This window comes from Charadrius vociferus, unplaced genomic scaffold, assembly GCF_000708025.1.
Source record: "Charadrius vociferus isolate BGI_N301 unplaced genomic scaffold, ASM70802v2 scaffold477, whole genome shotgun sequence".
NCBI lineage: Eukaryota > Metazoa > Chordata > Aves > Charadriiformes > Charadriidae > Charadrius > Charadrius vociferus.
Window position 1 is genome coordinate 3,193,227 of NW_009649449.1, and position 27,488 is coordinate 3,220,714.

The window sequence follows — 27,488 nt, forward strand, 5'->3', positions numbered from 1 at the left end:
CAGGAATGCGGCAATACCTCGGGCAAACCTGATACCAGCAACTTCAAAAAGGAGTTTGTCATTAGATCCCAACCCACCACACAGGGAAACCCATCTTGCGTAAAGTCGGTGTGTTTTAGTCAAGCGTACTGAGCTGAATATTACTGATGATGGAACTGCTCAGAGGGTGTGAATCTCTTCACATTCTCTCTTGAGTTGACAAAACTATTTCAGGCATGTTAACCTCACACACTCCTTTTTCCCCTCCCAGCAAGGCAAATTAATTTGAAGAGCCAAGAGGTGGTATTTTCAAAAGAGATCAAAAATTTGATAATTCTGGATCTGTGGAAACAGCTCACAGCACCTGGTGTTCTGAGGCTCTGCCTTTGCAACAGGAAAAAATAAAAGATGCAGGGCTCCCAAAATTGGACGTAGTCAACATTCACCACTCTTATTGAAAGCACTGCCAAAGACTGATACAAAAATCTCCTCTTACATTTTACTACCAATATTCTCCTTCTTCCTACTGCCTCTCTGATTTCATTCTCCTCCTCTTCTCTCCCAGAACTTCTCGTTAGTCAGATTCAGCTAAAACTTTCCAGCACACGACAGTTTAGGAGCATCTGAAGGCAGACAAGGCATGTCGCTCACACCACAGTGAACCTGCCTGCTCTTTGAGACGGGCAGCGAAGAGGCAGAAGACTGGGGGAGCTTTTCTGCACAAACACAAGTCAAGCAACAAGATACCTTCAAAGGCTACGGGAGGGATGGGATTGCCCTTCCACCCATTAGAGCATGAATTCGGCAAACCACAGGGGTGTGGAAGCCCTGCTCCCTCGCATGGCGAGGAAAGGCTTTCCACTAGTTTGGGAGACAGCTGAGGTGGTCCATAACAGAAAGCACAACACCTTAACATTTTATCTGTCCTTTTGGCTACTATCATCACACTTCAAAGTCATTGACAGCATCCAGGCAACTGATTTTCCACTGTTTACACACGTTTCACCTACTGCCATATCCTATTTTATGGTTTTATCCCAGTGTGTATCACTTAAGGAGTACCCAGTATTTCCTGGCACCAACTTTTTTAGAACAGCATTCTCTAATGGCTACTCTGGATAAAGAGAATTCATTCAATTCATACATGCGATTTCATTTATTCGTTTTTTCATTACTATGTCCCTGAAAGGAGTAACGCCTCTGGATAACATTGCCTACCATAAAAAAACCCCAATTTTAAGTTAGCTATGTTCATATAGCAAAGAAAGCAAACGGAGATAAAAACTACACTGAAAGCCACACCTGCCTGCAGCAGCAGATCACGATGGGAATTCACCCAGTAGCAAAGTTCTTCCTCCACTTTCCAGACAACGAGCATTTTATCCGGATAGCAAGTTATGGAAACAAGGGATAGGAACAGGAGAGTTTCAGCTGACAGTTCACTGAATTTCTGTGTCTCAAGCAGTCTTGGCAGCAGTCTGGTGCTATTTCATGGCATTTTACAGCCTAAGTAGTACACAACTTGAAAGCACCTTCCAATGTATGTCAGTATACTTCCTCTGACAATATTTTTCCTGACCACCTACAGCACATCAGATCTGCTGACTGCCAAGGTTCACTGCCTATGCCAATGTCTTCCTCCTGCTCCAGCGCACACCAATACGGTGTTGCTCAGAAAAACAAAGAAAACCAACTCTCCAGCTTTTAGTCTGATTTTCTAAAATTGGTTCGGACAAAAATACCTTTTGCCAGCACTGAGTATAGCAAGAAAACAGAACTGGTCTCTGCCTCCGAGTCCTTAGAAGGGGGATTTTAATCTACCATCAAATACAGGACACAAAAATACTTTCATTGCTATCTTTAGCGAGATACATCAGGGATGAGTCCAAAAAGATAGACTGGAAAAAAGCAGAAAGGTCCAAGTACACCGCAGAAAGGCAGACAGAGCACATCTGAGGTGATGAAGAGTGAACGATCAGCTTATGCTAAAATCAGCATCTTGTTCCTTCTTCGCTTTCGCCCTCCCTATTTACTTTGGCAACTTGGGGGCCAGACGACTTTGGAAAAGGCATTCATTTTCAATATACGACCAAAAGTTTAGATTCCTCTGTAAGCGGTGCACGTTTTAGATTTTTCTTTTAAATTAACCCAGCAAAACCAGAGTTTATTGGCAAATCTCTGAACTTCTGTTACTAGATGATAATATGCGAGAAGTGAAGTTCTTTTATTCTGCAGTATTTTTTTCATGAGACATTTTTAGCATTAGACTGGAAGAATGGAAACCAGTTCCTCAGAAAAGCCACAGTTCAAGTTTAGTTCAAGAGGACAGACAGTGTTTCAGAGAAGTAGCCACTTGAGCTAAAGCAGCCTCTCACATTAATTGCACAAAACTGATGATCAGAAGGCAGTGCAGAAACATTTTTGTGTGCTTACACATTGGCTTCCATACAGACAAACATTAGAAAACGTTACTTTTTACCCTGGAGAAACCATAAACGGAGAGCTCACCCAACTCAGTTTTTCATCCCTTCTTGGGGGAAGCTGGACAGTGACGTGAGGTGCCTTAAGAAGCCTGTACTGAAGCAGAAGGCAAGACAGCTTGTTTCGGGAAGACTCCCGCACCGAGTGAAAGCCTAGTTGTGAACATCAGGTTTCACAGTCTCTGCAATTACTTAAAAAGCAGTCAAGCCTATATCTATTTTCATGGAGCTCATCATCTCTTCTTGTAATTTCTTTTAAAGCCACAGCCTTAATGTATCCTTGCTGAATCATTTATAAACACTGCATATCTCATATTCTAGGAGTATCTGGATGCTAAATAGCAGCTCAAATGTATTCTAATCAGGAGTAATATTTTGATCTCTGAAGTATCCCCAGAAATGAGTAAAAGTTATTATTACAATTTGGTGAGCAAAACAGTATGGTATATTTGAGCTTTGGGGAAAAAATAAAGTGCAAAGATGAAAAACCAATCTGGAATCATAACTACCAATTTCCTGCACTAGCTACTGGCCAAAACCCTGACTGCACTTGTAACAGAATGGCTAAAAAATCCCACAGAAGAGATTTTTAAAAAGAATAATAATAATTTGTCCCATTTACACTCCGCAAAGGAAGGAAAAAAGGTAACAATTTGTTAAAGAAAGCTTATCCATATAGTTTAAAAAGAACGAACGTTAATTTCTTAAATGAGAAATAAACATAATCTTTTTTTTTGGCAACAAATTGTTTTAGTTACATTAAACTGGGAATACTAATTGCAAGTTGCTGAGAATAATCCTACAGCTACTACAGATGTCTCATCTGCTCATCCTTTATTTGCTTAACAGAAGACAAAAACAAGACTCTTACTGTAAAGTTCACCATGAGCCCCCTACATCGATCTGCACTCAAAATACCACCTACTACCTGCAAATAACACCGATGTTCAATTAGATCAAACTTTGAAAACAAAGGAAATAAATTATTGCACTCACACTACTGGAAGAGTTCTGTACTGTCCTGTAATACCTGTGAATAAATTAATTCACTGAAAGAAAAAAATACTCTTTCTCTCTAAGTGCAACAGAACTTCCTTGGGCTGGAAATTAATCAACTCTACTGCAGCGCTCCCAGTTTAAATTAAATAAACCAATGTCACACACACACACACACTGTTAGAAAAGCATCCTCAACCTTACAACCTCTTCACTTCCAAGACAGTAACATCCTTCTGATTTCTTCTCTCAGTGACCCCCTCCACGTACACCCTCCTCTCCAATGCAGTTTCTGACACCAGAGTTCATCAGCTGTTATTAAACAAACTTACCCCCTTCAGCCTCTTTTTCCCCAGGCCGCTGTCTCCAGCGGATCTGGAGCATGCTCGATTTTCTAGTTGGCTGTATTTGCCTCTAAAGAAAACTTCTCCCTGCCAGCACAACTCCTCATCTGCTGGAGAACATCAGCCCCGTAACACAACAGCATACCTTGGAGCATTCCATTTAGTTGTTCTTCCTGACTAGCTGGCCTGGCAGCTATTCTCTCTGCCAAACGCTTCTGCCCCAGCCTAGAAAGGAAAAGGCCTGCGCAGCAGCTTCGAAGAGTCTCTTTCTTCTCAGGTCAGACGCAGGAAGCTTTACTTTATTAATATATAAAAAATTTAGCTGGGTCTAGTATAATGTGCTTCAGCGGCCACCCTGACTGCGCTAATCCTGCCTTGCTGCATATCTTGCTGCCATGGAAATGATTAATTTATTTACAAGAAACAAAATCAACTGCAGGGTTGTTGTTGTTGTTGGTTTTGTGGGCTTCATTTTTTAGGGAGGGGAGGAGGCTGAGAAGCCCTAAAGGCTTTAGGAAGGCTGAGAGCACGTTCAGGTTAACTACTGATCCTGCCAACCCTTTATGCACATGAATATCCAGGTGAAGTACAAAGCATCCAGAAGGTTCATTTTCTGTATCTTCAGGTGTTGGCAACTTCACCGTAACTGCAAAATAAGTTCTTGAAACTAACTCAGGACCGAATTTTAAATATTCATTTAGTTACCCTTTCAACCCTTTGGAAACACCCAGCCTTTGAACAGAATTTGAAGGAACTGCTGTTCTTCAACTGGTTCTAAGCTATGACTAATTGCAAGACTAAATAGATCCACTGAGTTCAATAAGCTAATAATCTGTTTGTAAACATAGCAAATGTTTAAGTAGTCTACCTAGAATTTAAAAATATCACATTTCAGCCTGTTTCTTTTAGGTATAGATCTCTATGAACCACCACAGATGTGCAATCTTCTTGTTCTCTGACAATTAAGAGAAATCTGTAATGGGTTTTAATAGCTCATTTGGATGAACAACAGCTCTAGAGACAGTGTTCAGAGAATGCTGTCACTGCAGCCAGGGAAGGGCAGAATATTAGTTTTGATTCATTTTACATCTTTAAAAAAATAGGTATTTTTAATCAGAGAAATGTGTTGGTTTGTAAACCTTTTACAGAACAACAAAAATATCTTTACAGATTAACAAGGATGCCTTGGAATGGAGAGCTGTTTTGCAAAAAGCAAAGAATAATTCACATTCTCTCTGTCTGCACAAAAAGAAAAAAAATAATTAAGAAGTCATAAATATATGGCACCACAGCCTGCCTTTGCAATAGCATTAACTTTGATGAATTCCTGTACTGCTCACAGGTCTCAGAGCATGCAATTACACAGGAATTCCTTTACAATTCAGCTTTAGTGAAGTGCATACTTACTAGGAATCTACGCTGAAGGTATTTTGTTACAATATTCACACCATTACTTTATAAATAGGTAGACAGTTGCACATTGCTTTGATCTTAAAATGTGATCATTCTTGCTGTTAAAAGGAAAGAACAGGAACAGAATTTTCCTCTTAATTGGAACAGTGGCTATAGGCAGTTTGGATAGTGACCCCAATAACTTAGCTTGTTTCTCAGAGCAGTGATTATATACAACATGATGTTACTGACAAATTACCAGTGCTCAAATTATATGTAGCAGGAAGACAGCAAAATTAAAAAAAAAAAAAAAAAAAAAAAGACGGGGGGGAGAAAAAAAGAGAGGATATAAATCTTCTCATCTCACCAGTCAGCGTGTTTCAGGAAAGCCCAGAAATACAGTCAAGTCCCTGAGAAACAGATGCAAACAGTGTTTAACAGCTCAGTGAGTGCCAATGCCTTACCTGCTCGTGTTGTCATCATCATCAGAGTCAATGAAGCTGCTGGATTCCAGCTCACTACTCATCATGGTAGAAGAGCTGTCATAACCAGGAGGGTGCTCACGGTGTCTGTCCAGTTTTGGATGGCCGTTGATCCGAGGGACTGTGAAAACAAAGTAAATGGAGTATTAGTGGGGAAAGAAGAGGAGTAACGAAGAAGCGGCACTGTGAGCAGCATGACATTCACACTGGCCGCTGCAGACAACTCTGCAGGATGATCCTTATGCCCAACCCGAGCTCCTTGCAGAACCTGATTCCATTCACAAGCTGGGAAGCCTGCTGCCCTGGCTGGCCCACCCGCCTGCCTACCTTCTGCCTAACATTTTCATCTGTTTGTGGCTCAGTTCACGGGCAAGCCATAAACGGACCGAGGCAGAAGTAGCAGGCATGAACAAGTACTACAATGGTACCAGGACATCAGTTAGTTGATGTCAATAGGAAGGTACATATGAAGATCTTGGAAAAGCAGCAGGTAACACAATTTGAGTTCAGTATGGACAGGCCTAGCTGCACAGAAAACATTAAACAACATTCTTTGATGAATTCTATTAATATCTCACCCATAAAACCACCTTTCCCTCGACCTGTGCTGCACGTTCGTGTCCCCATACCTATGCCACCTCGTCTGGGCAGTACAGCTATGACAGTCATATCGCCTTGACCATTCCACATGCATAAGGTGGTTCAGAACAATTTCTTACTAATCCCTAGCTGTGTGAATGTTGTCAGACAGACAAACATTACTGTAGATAATCCCCTCTATAAGAATGCCATTTATGTGAAGACAGCAGTGATTCATCTTTTTCTAGAGATACTTTATGGATTTTCCTCTGCAAAGCACACTCCTCTCCCGCTTTCTTTCAGGGACCGCTCATTAGACGACCCATAATCTGCAAGTGCTCTATTTTGCCAAGAATGTTCCTTTCCCCGAAACAAAGAAGGCTCAGCTTGATAAGGCACCTGGTTAAGAAATAAACAGAACAGGCCTCAAAGACAGACTGCTATTTTAAAACACACTCTCCAAGCTCACGACTCCCTCCCAGGTCCAAGAGATCTGCTCTTCAATTACGGAACAGAAAACCTTCCCGAAGGAGGAATGTCTGCAGTAGGAATTACACACAATGCTGTGCAACTGTACACGTTGAAAGTTAACCGACAGCTCTTGCTAACTACTGAAGTAACATGGTCTGAAAAACCAAGAGCCACCCCAAATACCTGGCTGCGAAGCCCACTGGGGCTAACCTTCGCTCCTCTGCTTCAAATTGCTCAGCAGTGAAATAAAAACGGGCTGACCGGTCTTCTTCCTGCCTGAGGAATGTGGGCCTAGTTACTTATGTCCATAAAGGGGTTTAAGAGATTCAGTAAAAGGCAATAGTTATATAGAAGATCTCATCGCAATTTTTTATACATATACTTAAACCGCTCATTTCTGCAAAGTGAAATAACTGAAGCATAAGGCTGTAACAAATTCTCCCTCTACATAACTTCCATATCGCGTTTGACCACCCAGCTCCCAGGCACCCCTACAGGCACACAAAAGGGCTGTGAAAACACTTGAGCTGGCTATCTGAGAAGACCAAAGCTTCTCTCAAGTGCCAGAGCAAAACCAAAGCTCTTTCCCTCCTGCGATGGCACCAAGCTTTGGTCTGAGGAGAGGCTGAGCAGTGCCAACCCTCCATCACCCTTCCCAGAACAGGTACTTGTTTTTCCTCCCACCATGTGCTGAAGGGCAGCTGAGATGACACCATTTATTCAGGCCTTGAATCCTCTTCTGAAACGAGAACATACTAGTAACGATGAGTCAGGGACCGACTGCTGTCCCTAGGAACTGCCTCCACGTCAAAGGCTGTGTGGTGGTAAAAAAATGAAGCTTATCAGGTTTCAATTTCAGGCTCTGCCTCCAGAGCTCCTTACTTCCATCCGCCCTGCCCCGCGTGTGAAATGGAGACACAACAGCATTTGCCAGAGCTCTTTCGACCACATATTTTACAGTGCAGAAATCCTCTCCCATAACTTGGTCATCACAACTACCATAACGCGCTCCCAGTACTGGGTGGTAACGCTAGATCTCGCTGAAAAAACTATTAATCAGCTCGTCAATGGCAACTCAATGACAACCGTTCGTAGACACAGTGGGAAGAAAGCATTTAAAGGCCTCAACTTTCAGTTCTGTCTGAATAAACGAGCATTCATCAGTTTCCTCAAACTCTACAGTCTAATATAAACTGGAAATGGACTATTAATGTGCTGCTTTTGGTACCACAGATGATTAGCTGAAAATAAAGTACATTCAGGAATCCCACATCCACACACACAGTCTCCTAGCTCCGCCTCCGAACTAAAATCTAAGGAGCAGCCAATTAGGCTTCCGTACACCGAACCTATACAGGCAAAGAGACAGACAGAGGTTGGCCAAGTCTACTCCTTCCAAGCTGGCACTAACAGCTTCCAGGGACCAGCTCAACCAGCCAGCGTAGACACAGATACAGCTGTTCACAGCATCGTCACGGAGCAGGTAGAGACTGTATGGCATTGTTTCTTCCCATCGGGAAGAGGCAACTTTGACCTTGGAGAGTCAAGGTCAAGTAATCCATTCTACAGAGTCCCTCTGAATGTCCAACCTCAGCTACTCATCCAGGCTTTAAACAGCACCCAATTTTTCTTTCAAAGTTTCTTTCATCCATAACAAACACAGGAAAAAAAAAAAAGGAGAAGGGAAAAGACATCCACATTCTAAAGCTGAGAAAACAGCACTTTTTAGCAAATTAATAGGCTTTAGATAGTCAGAGTTCTGTCTTTTAAGACTAAGGAGAACCTCACAGACTTGAACAATTAAAATTCCTCCTTTTCTTGGGCTACAAATTTGGTTTTTAAGTCTTTGTATAGCGCAGCCTAGAGTTCAAAATATTTCCCTAGATCTGGAAACCTGGACGCTAATCACCGCATCGGACAAACTCAACTCAATCTCTTCAGCCTCAGCTTAAGCGTAAACTCAAGTCTAGTGGCCTTGTCCGTTTATTTTTTGCTTCTACATAGTGAAACGTCAGAAACTGTGGAGGGAATTAAAGCCTCTTATTCCAACAGATTGCATAAGTCAAATATGCATTTACTGGGAAGAGTACTGGAAGAGCTGACAATTGGCATTGGCACCACTCTCTAGCAGCCAGGTAACTTTCCATGCTCTGGTGACATGAACCTCTTATCTCCCTTCTAAACACACTTCACCTTTAAGCCTAATTTCAGGAGCAGTTGTTTGCTTGCGAGAACATCACCCCCAAGTTGGTACGCTGGACTATCAGAAGGCACGCAACACTCTCACCCTTACAACCTCTTACAACCCTCCCTTCCTGAAGAGGGAATAACAACCAAGAAATGGCAGTGACATACGTGCAATGGTTTGTGGCAGAGCGTTCATGATTCTGAGTTACGATGGATGGCCGCTCTCGCTACATGCAAATCCAACACCGTCCTGAGCAACTTTGAGTTGGATGCTGATTACTCAATAGTCTTGCTTCCCCCCACGTTTCCTTTCCGACTTCAATAGGAAGTCACAGCAAATCTCAGAAATTTACTAGCTGGCACAGGATTTACAACAAATCTATTATCTTTGCCCTTTCTCAGTTTTAAATTTCTACTTTTCACAGAGCAGCAGTAGAAAAGCTAGAGGGGATGGCACTCAAAACATCAGCCATGGAGAAAACTGATATTTTGCCACGTGAAAAATCCCTTCTTTTTTATTACTGTGCTTGTTTTCCCTGCCTTCCTCTGCTATTCATCGCTTGCAACTTATAAAAGTAATCACATCAATGTCGGGTGATAATGCTGATTTCATTTGGCGAAGCCGACATTAAACAGAGCCCCGATATTGAAAACAAGCCTCTCTCAGAAGCAGCTTTCCCAGCTCCGACCGGGCGGGCGGCAGATTACAGAAAACAACGACCTGGATTTTATCCACATTTAACTTGTATAAAGAGGACGCAAATTTGGGCAGCATGCTTCCCTCATCAGAAATACTTTATTTACATTTGGCTTTGCTTATTATTAAGTATACAGCCCAGAAAGAAAGTTGCCGGCATGACTTTGTAATCTTTCTCTTCAAAACTCATCTGTTTATGCAGCTGGGGGGGAGGCAGGGCGCCTCTCCTCATCAATGGGTGGGCTGTCTCAAGTGCCCACTAGAAATCACCGGTCCTGTCTCTTCCATCACAGGTCACGATTATTAGACAACGCAGATTCTTCATTTCATTCCAAGTGGGTGGTCTAAAAGCTTTCACTCTTGTGGACCTTTCTGCTCTACAACTCCCTCCTGCATTCATTTCTCTGCTGAGAATTGTGGAGGTCATCAATTAGGGAACATTAAAGGTAGATATCTACAGATTGCAATCTCCAAGCTCTCAAGCAGAGCGTGCACAGCTGGCAAGGAGGATTGCTGTGAAAACCAGGACACGTTTCAAAGTGTCACATCTCATCCATTGTGGGTTATTTATTCAGAAAATTTCTGTCCTTAAAAACTCCATGAGCAGATTGCTATTTTATTGACTTTGCAACTCCAAGTCACTTGCCTAATACTTTTGAGAGATAAAACTCTGTCTGTAACTGAGCTGATTTGTTTTTCATGTCTTTGACCACTGGACACTGCGGTCAGCAGTTGTGTGTTTCTTCACTACCAGAAAGAAACTTCCCAACTCCAAATCTGAATTCACTTCCTCCTACCATCCTAACAGACTGTTGTCATGCTGTCTCTAAGCAAGCTTTCTTCAAAATTTAACTTTATACTTATGGCACTAAAGAATAAAGTAATTCAGCTGTCACACAGCTCTAACTGCTTAACGCTGGGCTCAAACAGAAGCTTCCTGACTCTGCTGGACCGTTCTTAGAAGCATTCCTCACGCTCCTCCTCTCCTGCTTGGCCAAAGATGTACGAAGGATCACAGCAGAGCAGGCACATAGAGCACACGGGTTATTTCGCAGTATGCGTAACTATTGACAGGAGCTGAAACCTTTCGGTTTGCCGGTACATCCTACACTTTAAATTTCCCCAAAGTACAGGTTTGCTGTTGTTTCAGAGACGATAAACTTGAAGCCAGACTTGTGTTCCTATCAGATGGAACAGGACTGCTAATCCCATGTCTAATACCGAGTCTCAAACAGATTCTTTATTCATCACCAGGTGAGTAATTTATCCCGTACATAAACTTGATCAGTTCACAACCATTATGAAGAACTAATGGCCCACATCAACGCTCTATGCTCTTTAGTTCTCAGGGAGGAATTTTCACAAAGAGCACAACTTTAAACCCAGATGGCATTTTTAACCACCTGAAGGCTGCCTCAAACACGCTGTGCAAAAACACGTCATCGGAGTGTTTTCCTTAGCGCTCCATCCTCCAGTGAAATAGCAGCACCTCTGTTACACCGCTCCATCACCTGCATTTGGCAGTGACAACACTGAACTTTCACTCATTTCAACTAAAGTAATAGAAAGTTTAAGACAAGTGATGCTTAGTGCTCACTAAGGATTTTCCAGCATCAAGAGAACAATCAGGAATACAGAGGAAGCCAACCCGTGGAAATGGCATCCACAGGTATTCTCCCCTCAGCCTGCGCATTTTCTGTGTTAACTAACGAATAAAGAAATTGCACTCGGACACAATGCCACGGCCCGGGTATGAGCTTTGTCTGAATGACTGGCTGTCCCTGACGGGACACACTATTAACTCTGAGGACTGACGTGGCTGGAACACGGCAAACTGTGCCGTCAAATTCACTTGAGAGTCTACAGCACCAGCAGCAGTCCTGAGGGCTTCGGGCGACGGAGATGCGAGGTCCCATTTCTGTGCAGAGGTAAAAGAGCTTGTGCCCAAGAAGTCAAGGGCAGAGTCAGTGCTGCAGCCTGTAAATCCAAAGGAACACGCAAGAGCAATGGGTCCAACATGGCAGCATCCAAATTCAAGACACTGGGGAGCACCCAGCTGAGGATTTTATCAACGCTGCAATACGTTAGTATGGACATAAACTCCCCAAACCCAGTAATAACCACCCAAACTTTCACATACCCTTTAGATCCAGTGCGCATTATCTCATTTTTATTCTGAGTACCTCAGTTTCCCTGCACAAAATAAGGGCAGTGACTGCTTAGAAACTTCAGTTGAAATGAATGTTAATACCTACAGCGATACATGCGGGGCCGCGCTTCTGGATAGCATCTGACTGGTTCCAGTGGCCTCATCAGGTGGTGACACCACTTGTGACAGTATCTCCTACTGGGAGTGGGTCTCAGAGGGGAACGCTGCTGCGAGTGGAGCTCCTGTCGCCTCTCCTGCTGTGGCTGGCTCCTACCAAAACACTTCAAAAAGGTGGGAGCGACCATTTCCCTGCCCACGCTGTGCCCACTTAAGGAAATCCCCAGCGCGCACCGTGACTACCACACTGTCCAAGTCCAACAAACACAGACAGATGTACGCAGCGCTTCCCACAAGTAGTTATTTTTCACGCACAGTGCGAAAGGAAAAAAAGAGCCAGTTCAGGGCTCCTGCTGGGACATTGGAAAATTCCATTGCTGAAGACTCAAAAGATTATGAAAAATATATATATTTTTGCATGCTCTTCCTCCGTGACATAATCCCAAGGAAGCCTGTGCCCAAGAGGCAGCGCATCTGGTAAGCAGTGTGTCTTGAAGGACTGGGGAAATAGAACAAAAATCATTTGCGTTGACTTTGCCATTTGCCACTCTGCCATTTCCACAACACACTTTGTAACCACATCTGCGGGACACAAGTTCTGAAAATCCAAACCCTTTTATAGCCACATTTTTAATAGAATCCTGTAATATGACATAGCCTCTTTATCCCAATAAACCACACAGAAACAGACCTTTGGAATTTGCATAATTACCTTTTAGGATATAGTCATGCTACTAGAGATTATACTGACTCCGGGCTTCTTTTAAATTATCTGTTTTAATGTATTACAGAAATGTATCTCAGATTTAAACACATGGTTTTCCAGACAGAGGCAAACGATTTTTTCACCTAAGAATAAAAAAAACCCCACACATGTGTGTTTCGCATCATTAAATTCCATATACTTCTGCTAGTATCTACCAAGAGCAAAATGTTTCTGAGCTTTAACCTGATGTAAATGTCGACGATGGAGCAACTCCGCTTGTTCTAGAGAAGGTCTAAGGCAGACGGATCGTTCTGTCGGGGCACAGAGCACTTAAAGCAGCAACACTGTGAAAGTTCACAAGGCCTAAATATGGGCATCATCACTAGAAATGGTAATGCAGACAAGTTCCACAAAATCAGTGGAAGTTTGGCACACGGCAGAGCACAGCCACCCTACAGAAACAAATGCCGGGTCTCGTACGTGTACGTGCTCACGTCTAGCTGAGATTCACTGAGACCTGCATCTTACGGTCCTCACTCAGAATCGGGGACGGACCACTCCTCGGCATCAAAGCAGAGGTTTCTGTTCATTCTGGTGAAATCTGTGCTTGGCTTACAACCCATAGAACTTTGTTTCATGTACCTCAAACACTCTCAAACCACGTGCGCTGGCATTACTAGTGCGCACTTCAACACCGCAGCACAGAAGCTTTGTTTGTTGAATTATTAACTTCTTACAGAAGGACAGAAACGTCAGTAACCATAAACATTTGCAGCTTCTGTGCAATCTAATAAGGATTGCAATAGTTCAGCTGCTCTCAAGGTTCAGCCATTCAAACATCTCAGAAACAGTTCCGTGTTCTTTGTCTGGGTCTTCAGGACAAACACAAAACAAATACAACATGGCATCGACTTGTTAAGATAGGACATTTAAAAAGCTGATCCTTCCAAGCGATACTACAATTGTGTCACAAACATTTTTCAACTCTCCGGAGAGTTTTTCATTAGCCCTTCTTGCCCGTTGCTCCTCACAAGCCTAAGGAATTAGGACAAACACAAGATGATGATACTTTGCATAAATCAGTACTTGCTTTTAGTGTCGTTAACGGCAGCAAGGTTTAATACCACAGTGGTCTCAGCATTCTCGTGCGGTGTTACCACAGATGCTGTGTTACTGCAGATGCCAAATTAGTAACTGTAATGCTAAATTTAAAATAGATTTACTGTATTTGTTCAAGATTTTGACCTGAGCTCTTCAAAAAGTAAATGTTCTCTAACGTCATGCAGGCTGGTGTTGCCATCCAACTCAGAAGCTGCCCCAGTATTACGGATTACTCCGCTATGAACAAATCGGTGGTTTTTAACAAGTCCCATGAAGTTTTATTGCTTTATAGGGAATAGCGTTTTGAAAGTGTACCTTCGCTCCCAGAGACGTTCACCATCTCTAATGCCGAAGTCATCTTCTTTCCCCCTGGTCTCTCCCCCAGCCTATGGTCATCTTCAGCCATGCAGATACTCGGATCCTTCCCCCATCGCAGCACTTTCTCCCGCCGCCAGGCAGCCTCAGCCACCGGTTTTCTGCCGCTCGCCGGCAGCACGGCCCCTCTCCAGCCCCCACCGCAGGGAGCCGCAGGCGATACTCACGGCACAGCCCTGCCCGCTCTGCCGGGACCCCCTTCTTCCCCCCGGACCGCCACAAAGGAGGCCACCGGGGCTGAAGATGACCATGAGGATGGTGACTGCGCGCTCCTGCCTTACCTCAGCTGCATGTGGGCACCGACCTTAGGGTTCTTCCATCGAGACTGGAAACCGCTCCCAGAAGCAAAACCCTCCCCCAGTAATGAATGCCTTCAGGGGGCGGGCAAGCTCCATCTACTCCTTGAACGACTTGGGACAAATTAGTCTAGTGGAAGTAAGGCTGTCCTTAAAAATAAACAAAATAAAAAGGACAGTCCTACTGACATGGGATCTGGAGTTGCAGAGTATCACGTTTCCAGTATACAAAGAAAACACAAAGCATGTGGTTTAGGGTTGTCTTGTAGGTTCAGGAGACCCACCAGAAAGAATAAGCAAACAAAAACTTTGTCCCCTCCCATCCCTGCCTTCTAACGGGGAAGGAAAGCAAATTTCTCATGTGCAAAGCGGTGGTGGGGAAATCAGATCACAGCAGCAGGCACGACACACCGCTTAGAGGACAAAACACAGATTTATATGGTGTTTCACATGGGCCTTGGGGTCTTCACAGGCAGTAGGTATGAAGAAAGTGAAAGGCACGGCCGAATTGAGATGGATGAATGATGGCAGTAATATATATATTTTGTCTGTCTGCCATGACTCAACCCGAGCTGTGGTTTTGCTGCCTGCAGCAGGACCGCACCTGGAACGCTGCCCTCAGATCTGAATACCACATCAGCAGAAATTCGTTGGCACCTTTAAGCCCATTCCAAACAGCCAAAGCAACAGCCAAAACACTACTAACGCAGAGTTACAGAAGAAAATGGAAAAGGACCTTAAATCTCTGCCTTTGGAAAACAGGGTGGCAGATCCTACATTCTTTTCTGCATGTCACATCCAGACAGCCAAACTCGGTCCCACGACAGAGATGCAAAGGAACGACCACAACAAAGGAAAAACCCGTATCTAAATGCAGTTTCCCTTCCTTTTCCTTTTTAACTCTTAACTTCTCTGTAGTGACTTATTTTATCAATATAAACATACTATTATTATGTTATTATAATAATTAAATATATTTATTATACAAAGATATTTTTTAAAAGCTTCTGATTAGCAATGTGTTGGTCTACCTGCGTAAATTAAAACTTCAATTTATGGTTCTTCTCACTTTATTCAAAATAAACCAAAAAGCGAAAGGAAGCTGTTCTTTGAGCACTGTAAAAGCTTCACTTCATTGTTTCCCTAAAAGCCAGTGCACAGCTGGATTCAGCTGGAACGGGAACGGGGGAACAGATGTGAGGTAAAGAGAAGGGCTTTTAGTCTCATTTTGCAGATCTAAAGAGGCGCTGATAGTTGAGATCAACATCCATATTTCTAGATATTCCCAGTAAAATACCGCTGGTTTATATACTAGATCAGAAGAGCTCACTATACTAATAATGCCTCCTGTTTACATTTTTTCCCCTTTCCTTTTTCCAGCTCCATCTTCTCTGTTAAACTTTAAACAGAAAAAGTGGGTTCAACTTCACATTTCCTGTTTGAACTAGATCTTCTTTTATAGAAAAGCTCCTACGCGACGCTCCAACAGATAAAAGTGGCTTTCCCAGTATGCAAATACACTTCAATTTTAACAGTCTTTTATACCCCCAAAACAGCACCACGTAGCCTTGAATTCACAGGAAAGGTTTCTTCTGTAATTAAGGTGCGCATTAAAAATCATAAAGTTTTTGTAATCTCTCTCCCCAATTAGAATTTCCTTTTCTACGTTTTTCTAACGTAGCCAACATTGTTTGGAGCACGGGGGTCGGGAACCTTTATTATAATTGAGAGAGCACTTTCACAACCCTTGATTATAAGGGGTTTATTCATAAAACACTCCCAGGTATCCCAGTCCTTAGCCTCAACAAGGACCATTCTCGGCTCCGGTTCAGTGCCTGTCCCACTAACAACCAGGGACTTTCTGCCCCGCTGACCTCCTGCTCCTGCGTCTTCATTAGAGGACGACAGAGTTCCCCGAGAGGGTCTGAGAAAAGCCTTTCAGTGTGTCACAGAGATTAGAATAAAGCATAGCTTAGGGAGGTTAAAATACGTCCTCCTTGACTTTTATCAACAGCGGAGTAGGCCCTGCCTGAGGGACAAGAGCACATCAAAGTACTAAATCAAACAAGGCTTGAAAGCGGAAAAGAGTGGAGCGGCATCTGCTGAAGGAAGCTGTGAAGAGGGTTCTCTGTGCCACTGCGGAGAACAAAGGCGAGAGCATCTCGGAAGAAGTCACAGCCAGGCTCCCAGTTAAGAGAAAAAACAACAGAGCTTCCAATCCCCACCAATGCAGAAAGTCTTTGCCAATCACTAACGGGAAATATGTCACCGCTTTTGCACTGAAGGCTCGCGAGTCCCTCGGTGCAGCTCACTGCCGCGCAGGGTCAGCATGTCTGGGTGACGAGGACTGCACTGTCCCCTCCTGCTTTACGCTTGCGCCCATCTGCCTCCTATACCCCTATACCGCTCGTCTCGTGGTTGAAGTTCTTCGGAACCCTTAAACTGCCTCTCTCGTCGCTCTACAGCGCTACCAGGGAAAGGCTTCGAGACACATCACAAGGCGTAACAGCGCTCCGGCTCTCGCAGGCACCCAGCGCGACACTGCCGCTATCCCACGCGCGGCCATCCAGTCACTGCGGAACTCCAGGAGCTCACCAGCCCCCTCAGAGCTGTTTAGACATGACGGAGTCCCTAAAGAGCAACAATTGCTGGGAACTGGACTTTTCAGCTACCCCTGTTAAAGTCCCCATTGCAACCGTGTTGTAGTCCCAGTCCTTTCTTGTGCAGATTCCTTGGCACGCACTATGGTAAAGAATCCACAGACTGCAGCAGTGACTGGAAATCTGCAACAGCTCCTCTTCCCAAACATCTGGGGATCTACAAGCGTGTCCACATTAAGAGCTTCTCAAAGCACAGGTCATTATCCAGCATTTTTCAGCTGGCTGCACAATAGTTAAGTTCACCCCACAGCAAAGGCAGTGGTGAAACACTGGTGTCGACACTTGACATCCGCAGACTCGTCAGAAACCCAGCAGTGCCTATAAAACATTCTCCAATGCCAAAGCAAACTTGTCCCTTAATTACCTCCCTAATTAGAGCTTCCACAGTCCCCTTTCCCACTCCTCCTCAGGAAACCGAGGGGGGAGCTTTGTTCTCGCCAGCAAGGGGTCCCAGAAACATGTGCCAGGCAGACCTCCCACCCTTCTAATTAAGATCCTCACTCTACTTTCACTTAATAGGACCGTCAACTTTCCAAAGCAACAATGACTTCTGTTGCTTTCAGAGAGAAAGCGGAGCTCTAACATATCGACAGCTCAACTTTCAGACTAATTTCGTATGAAGGTAATGCCAGGGATAGATTTGCTACTAATTAGTGTGAAAGGTGATCAGGAAAAGACATATTCTCCAATTCATACAAAAACCTCTTTGGATACAGAGCTTGCAAATGCCCCAGCCTGTGTTGTTACCAGAGTCCATCCCTGGTCTAGGAAATCACAGCCTCTCCGCTGCAAAACCCTTTTGCATTTTCAATGGAAGGAGGTGTGAAAACTCTGTCAGATCACCAGGTGTGTCGCACATCTTCTGGCTGCAGTACGCCATCAATATTTATAATGGCCCCTGTATGTATGTCTGTAATTGCCCGTTAGCAATTCAGCAGAAATAGTTTTTCCTATGATGAGTAATCCTGCAACAATGAAGTAAAGCACACAGGCTAGCATTTGTGAACAATCCGCCCATGATACCACACTTCTAATTATCATCCATCAGAGAATCTGCTTAGTTTACCATCACTGAGACTCTTCAAATCAAAACTGACTGTCTCTCTGTAAGAAACCTGCTGCAGCTCAAGCACAAGCTGTCAGACTCATCTATCCGACAAAGTTTTGCAGCCGGTTGTACAATTAGGGAACAAATTGTGCAAATTAAAATGGAGAGTAGGACAGAAATGACAAAGAAAACGTTTAATTCTTTGAGGAGTGGAGTTCCAATACTTTTTTTTTTTTCTAATATCAACAGTAGCTGGAGAGAAAAACTCCCTTTTCCCCATGCCTGTTTTCCCTGCCAGCTTTTGTCCTGAGAAATTCCCACTATCAGCTACTCAGGGCAAAGCATCTGTCTGTTCTGAGCTCTCCATATAATACTTCGCCCTGTGAGCATTTTGAATAGCAGTCACCGCAAAACAAAGAGGAAACAAATCGGCAATAAACATGTTTTAATTCATACACTGTCCTCACGCACAGACACACAAAAATCCTTCCTTCCCGTCTCTTCCCTGCCCTGGGGTCTTCCCAAGTCAGAACAAGAACCTCATTCTGTCGAACCTCTCAGTTCCACAGCGACTGGGGACCAGTGGAGGGAAGCTTGCTTGACCTGTACGGGTTTTAACTCAATACTACATCTATGCAGTTCCCAAATGGCTCATTAGCACCTTTTCTCACTTCCCTTGTTCGAAATGAAGGCTGCAATACCCTCTTCATCTCTTCTTGTGGAATGAGTACCTCTTTCCCTTTGCAGAGTATCCAGGGATATCCCCATTGTTAGGGTGGGTAGTTCTTTGTCATTCACTTTATACCAATAATGACCTCAAACAGTTACAAACACTCCACGGTACATGTTATGGTCCAGTTTGGCGAGCTGGCAGGTTGGCGACTCCGCATCATAATACCTATGGAACAAACCTTTGAGTAACGCAGGGCTGCAAGGAAGATCCCTCACCCTGCCTCTGTGAACTACTAGAGCTGTAATTTTGGTATTATTTAAACAAGTCCCTACAGGACAAGATCAAACACTCTAACTGCATTTCCTTCTTTCTGCAGGGAAAGGAGGATTTACCACTATTTCATAATGACAAGCGAGCACACGGCTTCTGCCCCCGAAATAGCTTTGAACCGGGTGTCACAACCCTGCTGCTCTTCCTCCACCCTTGTCCCCCTCTTCTCTTGTGACTGTTACCCCATTTTACATCCAGCTGTGCTCCAGACAAAGACAACATGAAGACTCAAGAAAAGAATGACTCTGCTAATGGGTGACTGTTAGTCACACAGGCCTTAAAATCCTTCTCCAGGATAAGGGAGAAAAAAGGACACTTCTTTTAAAGTGGCAGTTCAGGATGTAGTGCTGAACTGTGCATTTTGGAGATGTGATTTCAACTGAAAATAACACACTGGTGGTTTTGATTTTTTAAATAAAATATTATTATGACCACAGAACACTATGGACATTAAATATCTTTCATGAGACCAAAATGATACAGCAGTTGTCCTTGCTTTATGCACATTAACAAAACTCAGCTCTTGCTCCTACGCATAGCCCGCTTTGGGTAGGAGCCCGAAATTGCTTTGGGAACAGGTGATGTTTGCATTGCTGAGCGACATGTTCTTGCCTGAGCACAGCTTAGACTGACAGGAGAAGAAGGAAATTTTATCCCATTTCTATCTAAAGGGAAAAGTATGGACCAGTTTCAGACCACTAGAAGGCAGAAGCTCCTGTGCCCAAACAATCCCGTACGAGCCATCCAGTCTATGGTCCCAGACCAACCATTCAACAACTGGCTCTCTGGGCACCAATGTCCGTGGCAAAACACGCGCTAGTTTAAACTGCTGTTAAAAACCAACCACCTTTTCACACTGTTCCTGTAACAAGTTTTTAACACAAGGCTATTAGAAGATTCTGCCTCTTTCTGTGATTTCCCAAAGGAATCTGGAGTCAGGATCGTGCAAAGACAGCTCTTTGCTCCACCCACCGAGTAATTTTCATTCACTCTGAGTCAGCTACAAGTTGGAAGGGTTAAATGAACAGAAAGACACCTGCTTCTAACCCACAGTATATATATGACTTGTGGTCTTCTAACTGGAGGCAAATACTTTAGTGGGTGGAGCTGTGCATAAAGGCTGTGATGGCATCTCTTGTGCCCAAGTATATATGGAATACTGGGCCATTTTAAACTCAATGGGTGGCACCTATTAATTCTTAATTAAGCCTGGAAATTCTGGTCTGGCAACAAATGAAAAAACCCAAGCTTACTTTGATGTACAGACTAGAGGCAAGAGATGAAGTTCTGTAGTTTATAAGTGTACTTTGGGTGTATTTACGTATTAAAAAAGATCTTCAGAGCCAACGTGCTGTAGTAATACCCGCATAAAACACTACCGCTGATCCAAGCCTAGAGAAATTGGCAGAAATTATTTCAAAAGGATTTTGGCTCAGATCTTGCAATGTTAAAACACTGAGTCTCAACTGGTCTACACTGCAAACTCCCAACACATCATACAGATAATGTGTTCTACCTTTAAATGAGCAAACTGAATAATTTTGAAATTGAGTAATGGGGGCAGCCTAGCCGTGAGAGAGCCCAGCACTGCGTGTCATTATTCCACTCCAAGCTAATCATCTTCTAATACTACAGAAAGTTCTGTATACCATCAAAAAGAATCCCTCTGCCACTTTACTGTAGGTTGTCCAGACCTCTTAGAAAATGCTGAGCTTCAAAGAGTTTCAAAGCAATTATCAAATTATTCCATTAAAATAATAGTCCTTGAAAGCACGCAAGAATGCAGACACGTCTCTTCTGCAGTATTGATGCAAAAGTAGTTGTTGCTCCAAAAGATTACCAGAAAAATTGTTCTTTCTAAATGAAAAAGGGGAAAAATGAAATAGGACTCACCATCCTCGTGCCCTTCTCTGTTTCTCCGTCGATGTCTGTCTCGCCGGTGGCTAATAACTGACTCTGTTCCTGTTTCATTGTCCAGGCCGTCCCGGCTGCTGGCAGCATTGGGGCTGTTAGAGAACAAATCGGAAGAATCAATGGAGTCATCTTTTTTTCTTTTTGATAAAAACAGTTGCAGTCGTGAGCGTGTTGGTTTAGAAGTCAGAAAACTATTACACAGATTAGCTGCAGTCTTGCTGCAGCACTGCAAGCTCCCCCAGACCGCTCTGCTCACCCCAAAACGACCCGAAGGATGAAAAGGCAGTTCAATATCCATGCCCGGAGACACAGCGCTATCTGAACAAGCGGTATCAACACGACGTTGAAGAAGCTGCCACAAGACTGTTGCATGAAATTTCCATAGGAAAAAAAAGTCTTCAGGTGCGCTAAGAAAAGGGATCATTTTAGCACGTGCCGAGATGACAACTGACTACAAGACAGTTTGAGCTGCTAACACACTTGCAAAGGAATTTGGATTTCAGCGCAGTCCCATCACCAGAGCTTTATTATCACAAATTTGCAGCATACCTGCCAAACACAAGAACAAACTGGTTTTTGGAAAAACAAAACTTAGTGACCCTAACACTCATCTCAGCCTCCAAAACACCCCAAGTTCCTATGCATCTCTCAAACCCTCCCACGCTCATTCTGAAGACAACAGTTCCAAGAAATACATACAGGCACCAGCAACCCCAACAGATGACATGTTCTATCAGGGGCTCATCCTCAAGCCTGCGAATTGAGTTCCCTTTTCTATAATATCCAAATATATCCTTTTTTTTTTTTTTTAAACCAAACCCAGTGTTTCAGCTCACTTCCTAAGTGCCTGTTCATCCCTGAACAGGTTTGTTTTCCTGACAATAGCCCGAGCTCGATACGCGGCATGCTGACAGCCAAAGGGCAGAAGCTATAGCTCACCGCGGTCACTTTTAATATAGAGCGCTGACCTTGAAGGTTGAAGTCTTGCAAGTCCCAGCAAAGCTCCAAATAATTAAATGCATGTCTGTGAAACGTACAAATAGACCCCAGGTCCTTTCCTCATGTTCTCAACTGTTTGAAGGCTACACAGATACGCCAGCATAACATTAATCTAGTAAGTCCCAGTGAAGGACCATTATGAACAAGTCAGCTTTGGGCAAAAAGCAGAAAGATCTTGGTGACGATGTCAGTGGCCAGATTTCTTCCACTCTGCTTTTGTGAGAGCGCTACTGAGAGTCACTTTCTCGCTACTGCAATTAGGCAGTAGAAAGGTTTCAAAGAGGCAGCAGAGAATTTGTCCCCACGGTTTGGGGCCACTTTCTGGCATGAATTTAAACAAACAGCAATGACAGCTCTCTACTCGTGAGCTTCCAAGCATTGAGGAAGGGCCATTTCTCAGTTCATATAAACCAGACTGGCTTTCACTTCTAATTCTGACAGAAAAGTCACGTCAGCAAACCAAGAGCAGTGGCTGTAATACTGAACACTGAATATGTAAGACCACTTATTTGCAGTCATCTATTTCAAGATCTCTGCTGAGGAAAATAAAAAATAAAAAATCAGTCATGTTAAAGGAGAGTTGGCTGGAGGAAAGGGGCAGATGGAGACCCTCTTTTCCCCCCCTGCTTTTCCCTTCAGACTCAATCTGATTTATGTATCTCTGCTATTCTTACGTTTAATAAGCTACCTTGAGGTGCCCACATGGAAGGAAATGAGAAAAGCCTCTTGGAGTGCGCGCAAAGGCCATAGCTCATTTGAATGGGCTGACTTGTGGAAACAGATCTAAAGCTCCTGAAAGTATAATAGCGCATGATCTGATGTGGGCTAATGCTCCAGTGTGAAAGATTTCCCTTAGGAAGTTACCAGTCATATTCTGCCTCTCTGTCCCACAAATACCACCTATTTAAAAAGGAATCCCAATTCACATCTGCCCTTTGCACCTGTTATTTATGCCTGACATGTCCTACTTATGCAGACAGAGTGCCTAATGGCCGTCATTACACTTACACCAAAGCATCAGAGTTATTAACGTGTTTCTCCTAGAATTCCATGAGGCCGCAGTACACTGCCAGGCACGTTTTCCACAGGGAATTAAACTACCAACAATCTAATCAATGGGTCCCATGGGCTTCTGCGGAAGCTGGACCCAGAACTGGAACATGTGTAAGCACATCTGCACAGTGCTACATTTAAGAGAGCTGCTGAAAAGCCTTCTGCACACCCACGCACTTTCTTTACATTAAAGAAATGCACTGACATGCCCAGCACACAAATTAGGAAACCAAGGTTGTTATTCAAGAAGACTGCACATTTTAAGCCCTAATGAAGCCACTGAAATGCAAGTATGTATTTAAGTGTTGTCACAAGTCCGTTCGCATTTCTTGTTTCAGTCCGGTACAGCTGAAAAAAAGAGGGTGACAGTTTCCTAAGGTCACCCTGTGAAACTCTCAGCCATCTCAGCACCACCATCTAGTGACTACTGCTGATACTTCCCACTACCAAATTGCTTCCTAGGCTAAACCCGCCTACAAAAGGTGGTTTACACCCCTACAGAGGGTGCAAAAGGAACCTCACAGCTGCCTTGTTTCCTCTCTCTTGCTGAGCCAGTTAAATTCAGTTCAATTTTCCGTGCGCGTACCCACGAGCAGTGTAAGGGAGGTATAGCTCAGAGGTCACTATTCCCAACTCACTCCACCTCCACCACTAAACCAGGAGCAGCCTCACCCATTCAGGCGAACGGGGATTTGGCAGCCACTAAACAGAAGGAGCGGAACATGAAATACAAGATGAACTTCAGAACCCTCACTGGGGAGGGAAAAAGTAAATTTTCTTTGGATTTCATCAATTATGAAGCAAAATAGCAATGCTGTCAGGCAGCTAGTTGAGATTACCACTTCAGCTCTGATAAGGATCTCATTCCCTTGGATGGTATTGCCTGCTGACCTGTCTGCTCCATCTATTTCTTGTATTCTTTGTTGTCCAGCAACATTTCTGTTCGTACAATTATACAGCAGCTAACTCAGTTAGGTCCTGGTAGACTACTAGGTCTCTGGTAGTTTGAATGGCATCAAAAAAACTTCAGGGATTTAGGAACCAAGAAGCTAAGTCACACTTACAGAAGGGGAGGTGACACGTGAGTATACAGAAATACTGGAGTTACAGCTGTGAGAGTTACAGGGTTGCACTACTGATCTCTTAAAGGGAAATATTATTCAAAGAGACAGTATGGAGAAATGGCAATGGACACACTATTGCAGAACTACCGTACTAAAATCCCAAGAAACAATAATTCTCAAAGATTGCTGGAGAACTGTAAGTGATCAGAGGAGAACTACAGTCATGATCCAAGTTCTGGAAGCCACACTTTACAATGAAAGACCTGCTCAACTTATTTTGTTTATCCAGGAGAAACAAATAATTTCAAAATACGGTGGATTCTTTATCACTTGGAATCTTTAAACCTAAACTGGGTGTGCTTTAAAATGAAATTCTAATAGGGAAACAGAATTAAGGGCTTCATGCAGAATAACCAAGTGAGATACCCTGCCCTGCGTTATGGAAATAAACTTAGGTCATCCTTAGGCTCTCTTCTGGATTGAAAAAATAAAACACAACAGCAAAAACCACTGCAAAGTGTTAAGACATTCAGTTGTGAAGAGAAGGACCAAAAAAGGCATTAAGGGACAACAAGTTTTAGTCCAGAAGACCTTCCCACAAGCCAGAGTCTCTACTGCAGTTTAAAAGAAGAAAGAAAAAAGGGGTGGGGGAGCAAAAAAGAAGGAAGGTGGTGTATCTAGGAAAGAGAACACAAGCCAGAAAGCACTACCTCCCTCGTTGCTACTCCTGACTCAGCATGACCTGCGTAGGTTCCTTCACCCCTTTGAGGATTCCCACATTTGCTTCGTAATATGAAAGTACCACCACTTGCAGCACTGCGCTGACTGACGGCACGACGACACAGAGAAAATTTTTAGAACGCTATGGAAGACAGCGGGTGCATCAGCAGAGCACAGCTTCAATTTCATCGGTCTGAGTACACGTAGTTATTAGCAGTGAGTGGTTCCACAAACACAGACGTGCTTACAATAATGTACTTACTTTTTAAAATAAAGTTTGATCTTGCAGCTATTACATGTAGGTATAGGTCTGGAAGACAAAGAACTAGTTCTATTTGCAGGCTACGTGACAGCACTCCTACAGGCCTCTCCCAGCCAACATAAAGCAATTCATGAACGCACGAGGGCAGTAAATCCCTTGCAAGACACACAGTGTCAGGCACGGTTAGTATTTCCCAAGATTTCTTGTCCCCTCTAGAAGGCATTTATCTGCAAAAGACTCAGACACAACACTCAGGACCCTTCGAGGCAATAGATCTCCCAGAAAGCAATGGAAATACGTGCCACCAGGCAAATCAAGACCACATTTCCTCCTCTAAATGTATACTAAGATCACAGCTAGAACCAGGTCCTGCTTTAAATCCTCCTTGTGTAAATTCAGAGGGCCTCCCTCAAAATGAAGCCATTCCGAGGATTCACACTGGCTCTGCACACATACCAGGACATAACAAGGCTACCATTGAATCAGATGACTCCCAGTCTGACTATTCCCAGTTCAAGCTGCTCGCCTCTGTACGCACATGGAGAAGACATCATTCCATATGTAAATTTTTGCTCTTGATAGCAGTGTCCTGCTGGCTCTGTATACTACATAATTATACATAACACAGTAATAAAAGGTTATCATCCGTACACTACGAAAAGCATTTTGGGCTACCTCTCTACTTAACTCTTCCAAAGTGGGTTTCAAAATGGGATATATAGGATACATATTTCATTCTAACGATGACAGGGTTTTTTTCTTCCAATCCCCCTTTTAATTCCTCAGTTCTAATAAGCATATTATTTTTCTAACAATAACAATAAACAGCTGGTTTGCAGCAGCAGGGAGAAATGTGGGGCAGAAACTAACAGGAATTGCACTTTTTGTTTTAAAATTAAAAAAAAAGATGACTTGCTCTTACTGGAATGATGGAGGCCGGGAGTCTCCAATGCCGCCTGTTCTCTCGATGGGTGGTGGAAGGTCTGTGTGGCTCTCGGTGCACTGGGAGCCTGTGTCAGAGTGGGAGCTTTCAGCCAGGACCAGCTGTCAAGAGAAAGAAGAGAATTACATACACTGGTACAGGTTGTGCACTCCGACATAAGGCGTTCAAGCCCCTGCTTTGCTAAATATTCTGTGAGATCTAAGGGAAACTAGAGGAAAGGAAGTGCTTAGTGTCTAATTGCATGGATTCGTGCCAAACTTTCATAAAATCAGGTTACATTCAATCTCAACATAAGAACATCATCAACTAGGAGATGTACAAAATTCCTGCAAGCACCACCAAATTTTTCTCATCTCAGAACACACAAGCACACCAGGCAGGGAGCGCACTCTTCCTTGGGACTTGGCATTACAGCATCCTCGGAGTTGCCTAAGCATGCAAATTGTCAGCATTCCTTGCAAAATACACACTCACTGTAAGACTGCACTCTCAGTCTGGTTTTGCCATGACAAAAATAAAAAGCAAAAGATGAAATGTGACAGTATGACAGCCCAAACGTGGTATAACTTCTTATGCTCCTGCAAATTCACAATCTGGTCTGGACCAACCCCCAAATCTCAGAGTTTTCACCATCTCTGTTAAGAGTCTGAATTAAAACCAAAACCCACAGAATCTTAACAGCCATAAACTTTAGGAGGAGGACCAGATTCCTGATGTTCATCATACTTGTGTCTCTTGTGCCCATTTTGTCTCTTAATGTTTCCTTAAGGCAGAGCCGCAGATAGGAGAAGTCATTTTCCAGTCATGCCATGAAAACCAGGATATGCAGTGTGCGCTCTTCTGTAATTCATAACGACCTGGAAACTTATAAAACCACAATGTCGTAACCACCACCTTCAAAACTCCTCCGACACCGACATTTGCAGTCACGGAAGCTGAAGGTGCCTGGCAGCCTGGCAACCAGGGGAGAAGGAAAGGCTGCAGAGCACCCAACACACAGCAACCACGTGGATATAGTTAATTAAGATACACCGCACCAATCAATCTTCTCATTACGAACCCCAAACATCTATATACAGCCTGGTGCATTTGGGAATTATTATAGATTCCAGTCCTGTTACAAGGCAGGGTATAAATTCTTCCCGTAACAACTAATGCCAGAGCATATTATTTCTATTTCCTATCAACATCCTCAACCATGAATAGGGATGCTTCCGGATAACGGATCACAAGGATGGTCATGGCATCCAAGCAGCTTACTACATTCAATCTTACTTCCAATAAATTGAGGACAGAAAGAACATCTCCATTCAGTATGCCTGGTGTGACATCTTTAATCAGCACATAAATAGACAGGAGAAAGAATAACGAGTCTCTCTTCCTATCCCCTCCCTCCTGGTTTGTAGCTCATTATAATATACTGATTGACAGAGGAACTAACTAACTAACGTCTGATTCTATCCACTTATCT

The 27,488-nt window shown here is 43.5% G+C and overlaps 1 protein-coding gene across 1 annotated transcript in view; it reads right to left on the minus strand.

Moving 5' to 3' along the window:
• DVL1 (dishevelled segment polarity protein 1) overlaps window positions 1–27,488 on the minus strand; it is a 57,792-nt gene that overhangs the window by 16,961 nt on the left and 13,343 nt on the right. Inside the window, exons 2-4 of the mRNA XM_009889588.1 lie at window positions 25,997–26,118; window positions 20,956–21,068; window positions 5,656–5,794 (exon numbers count right to left, since the gene is read on the minus strand). Coding sequence (XP_009887890.1) covers window positions 5,656–5,720 — 65 coding nt within the window. The 5' untranslated portion in view covers window positions 5,721–5,794; window positions 20,956–21,068; window positions 25,997–26,118. The remainder of the gene's footprint in view (window positions 1–5,655; window positions 5,795–20,955; window positions 21,069–25,996; window positions 26,119–27,488) is intronic.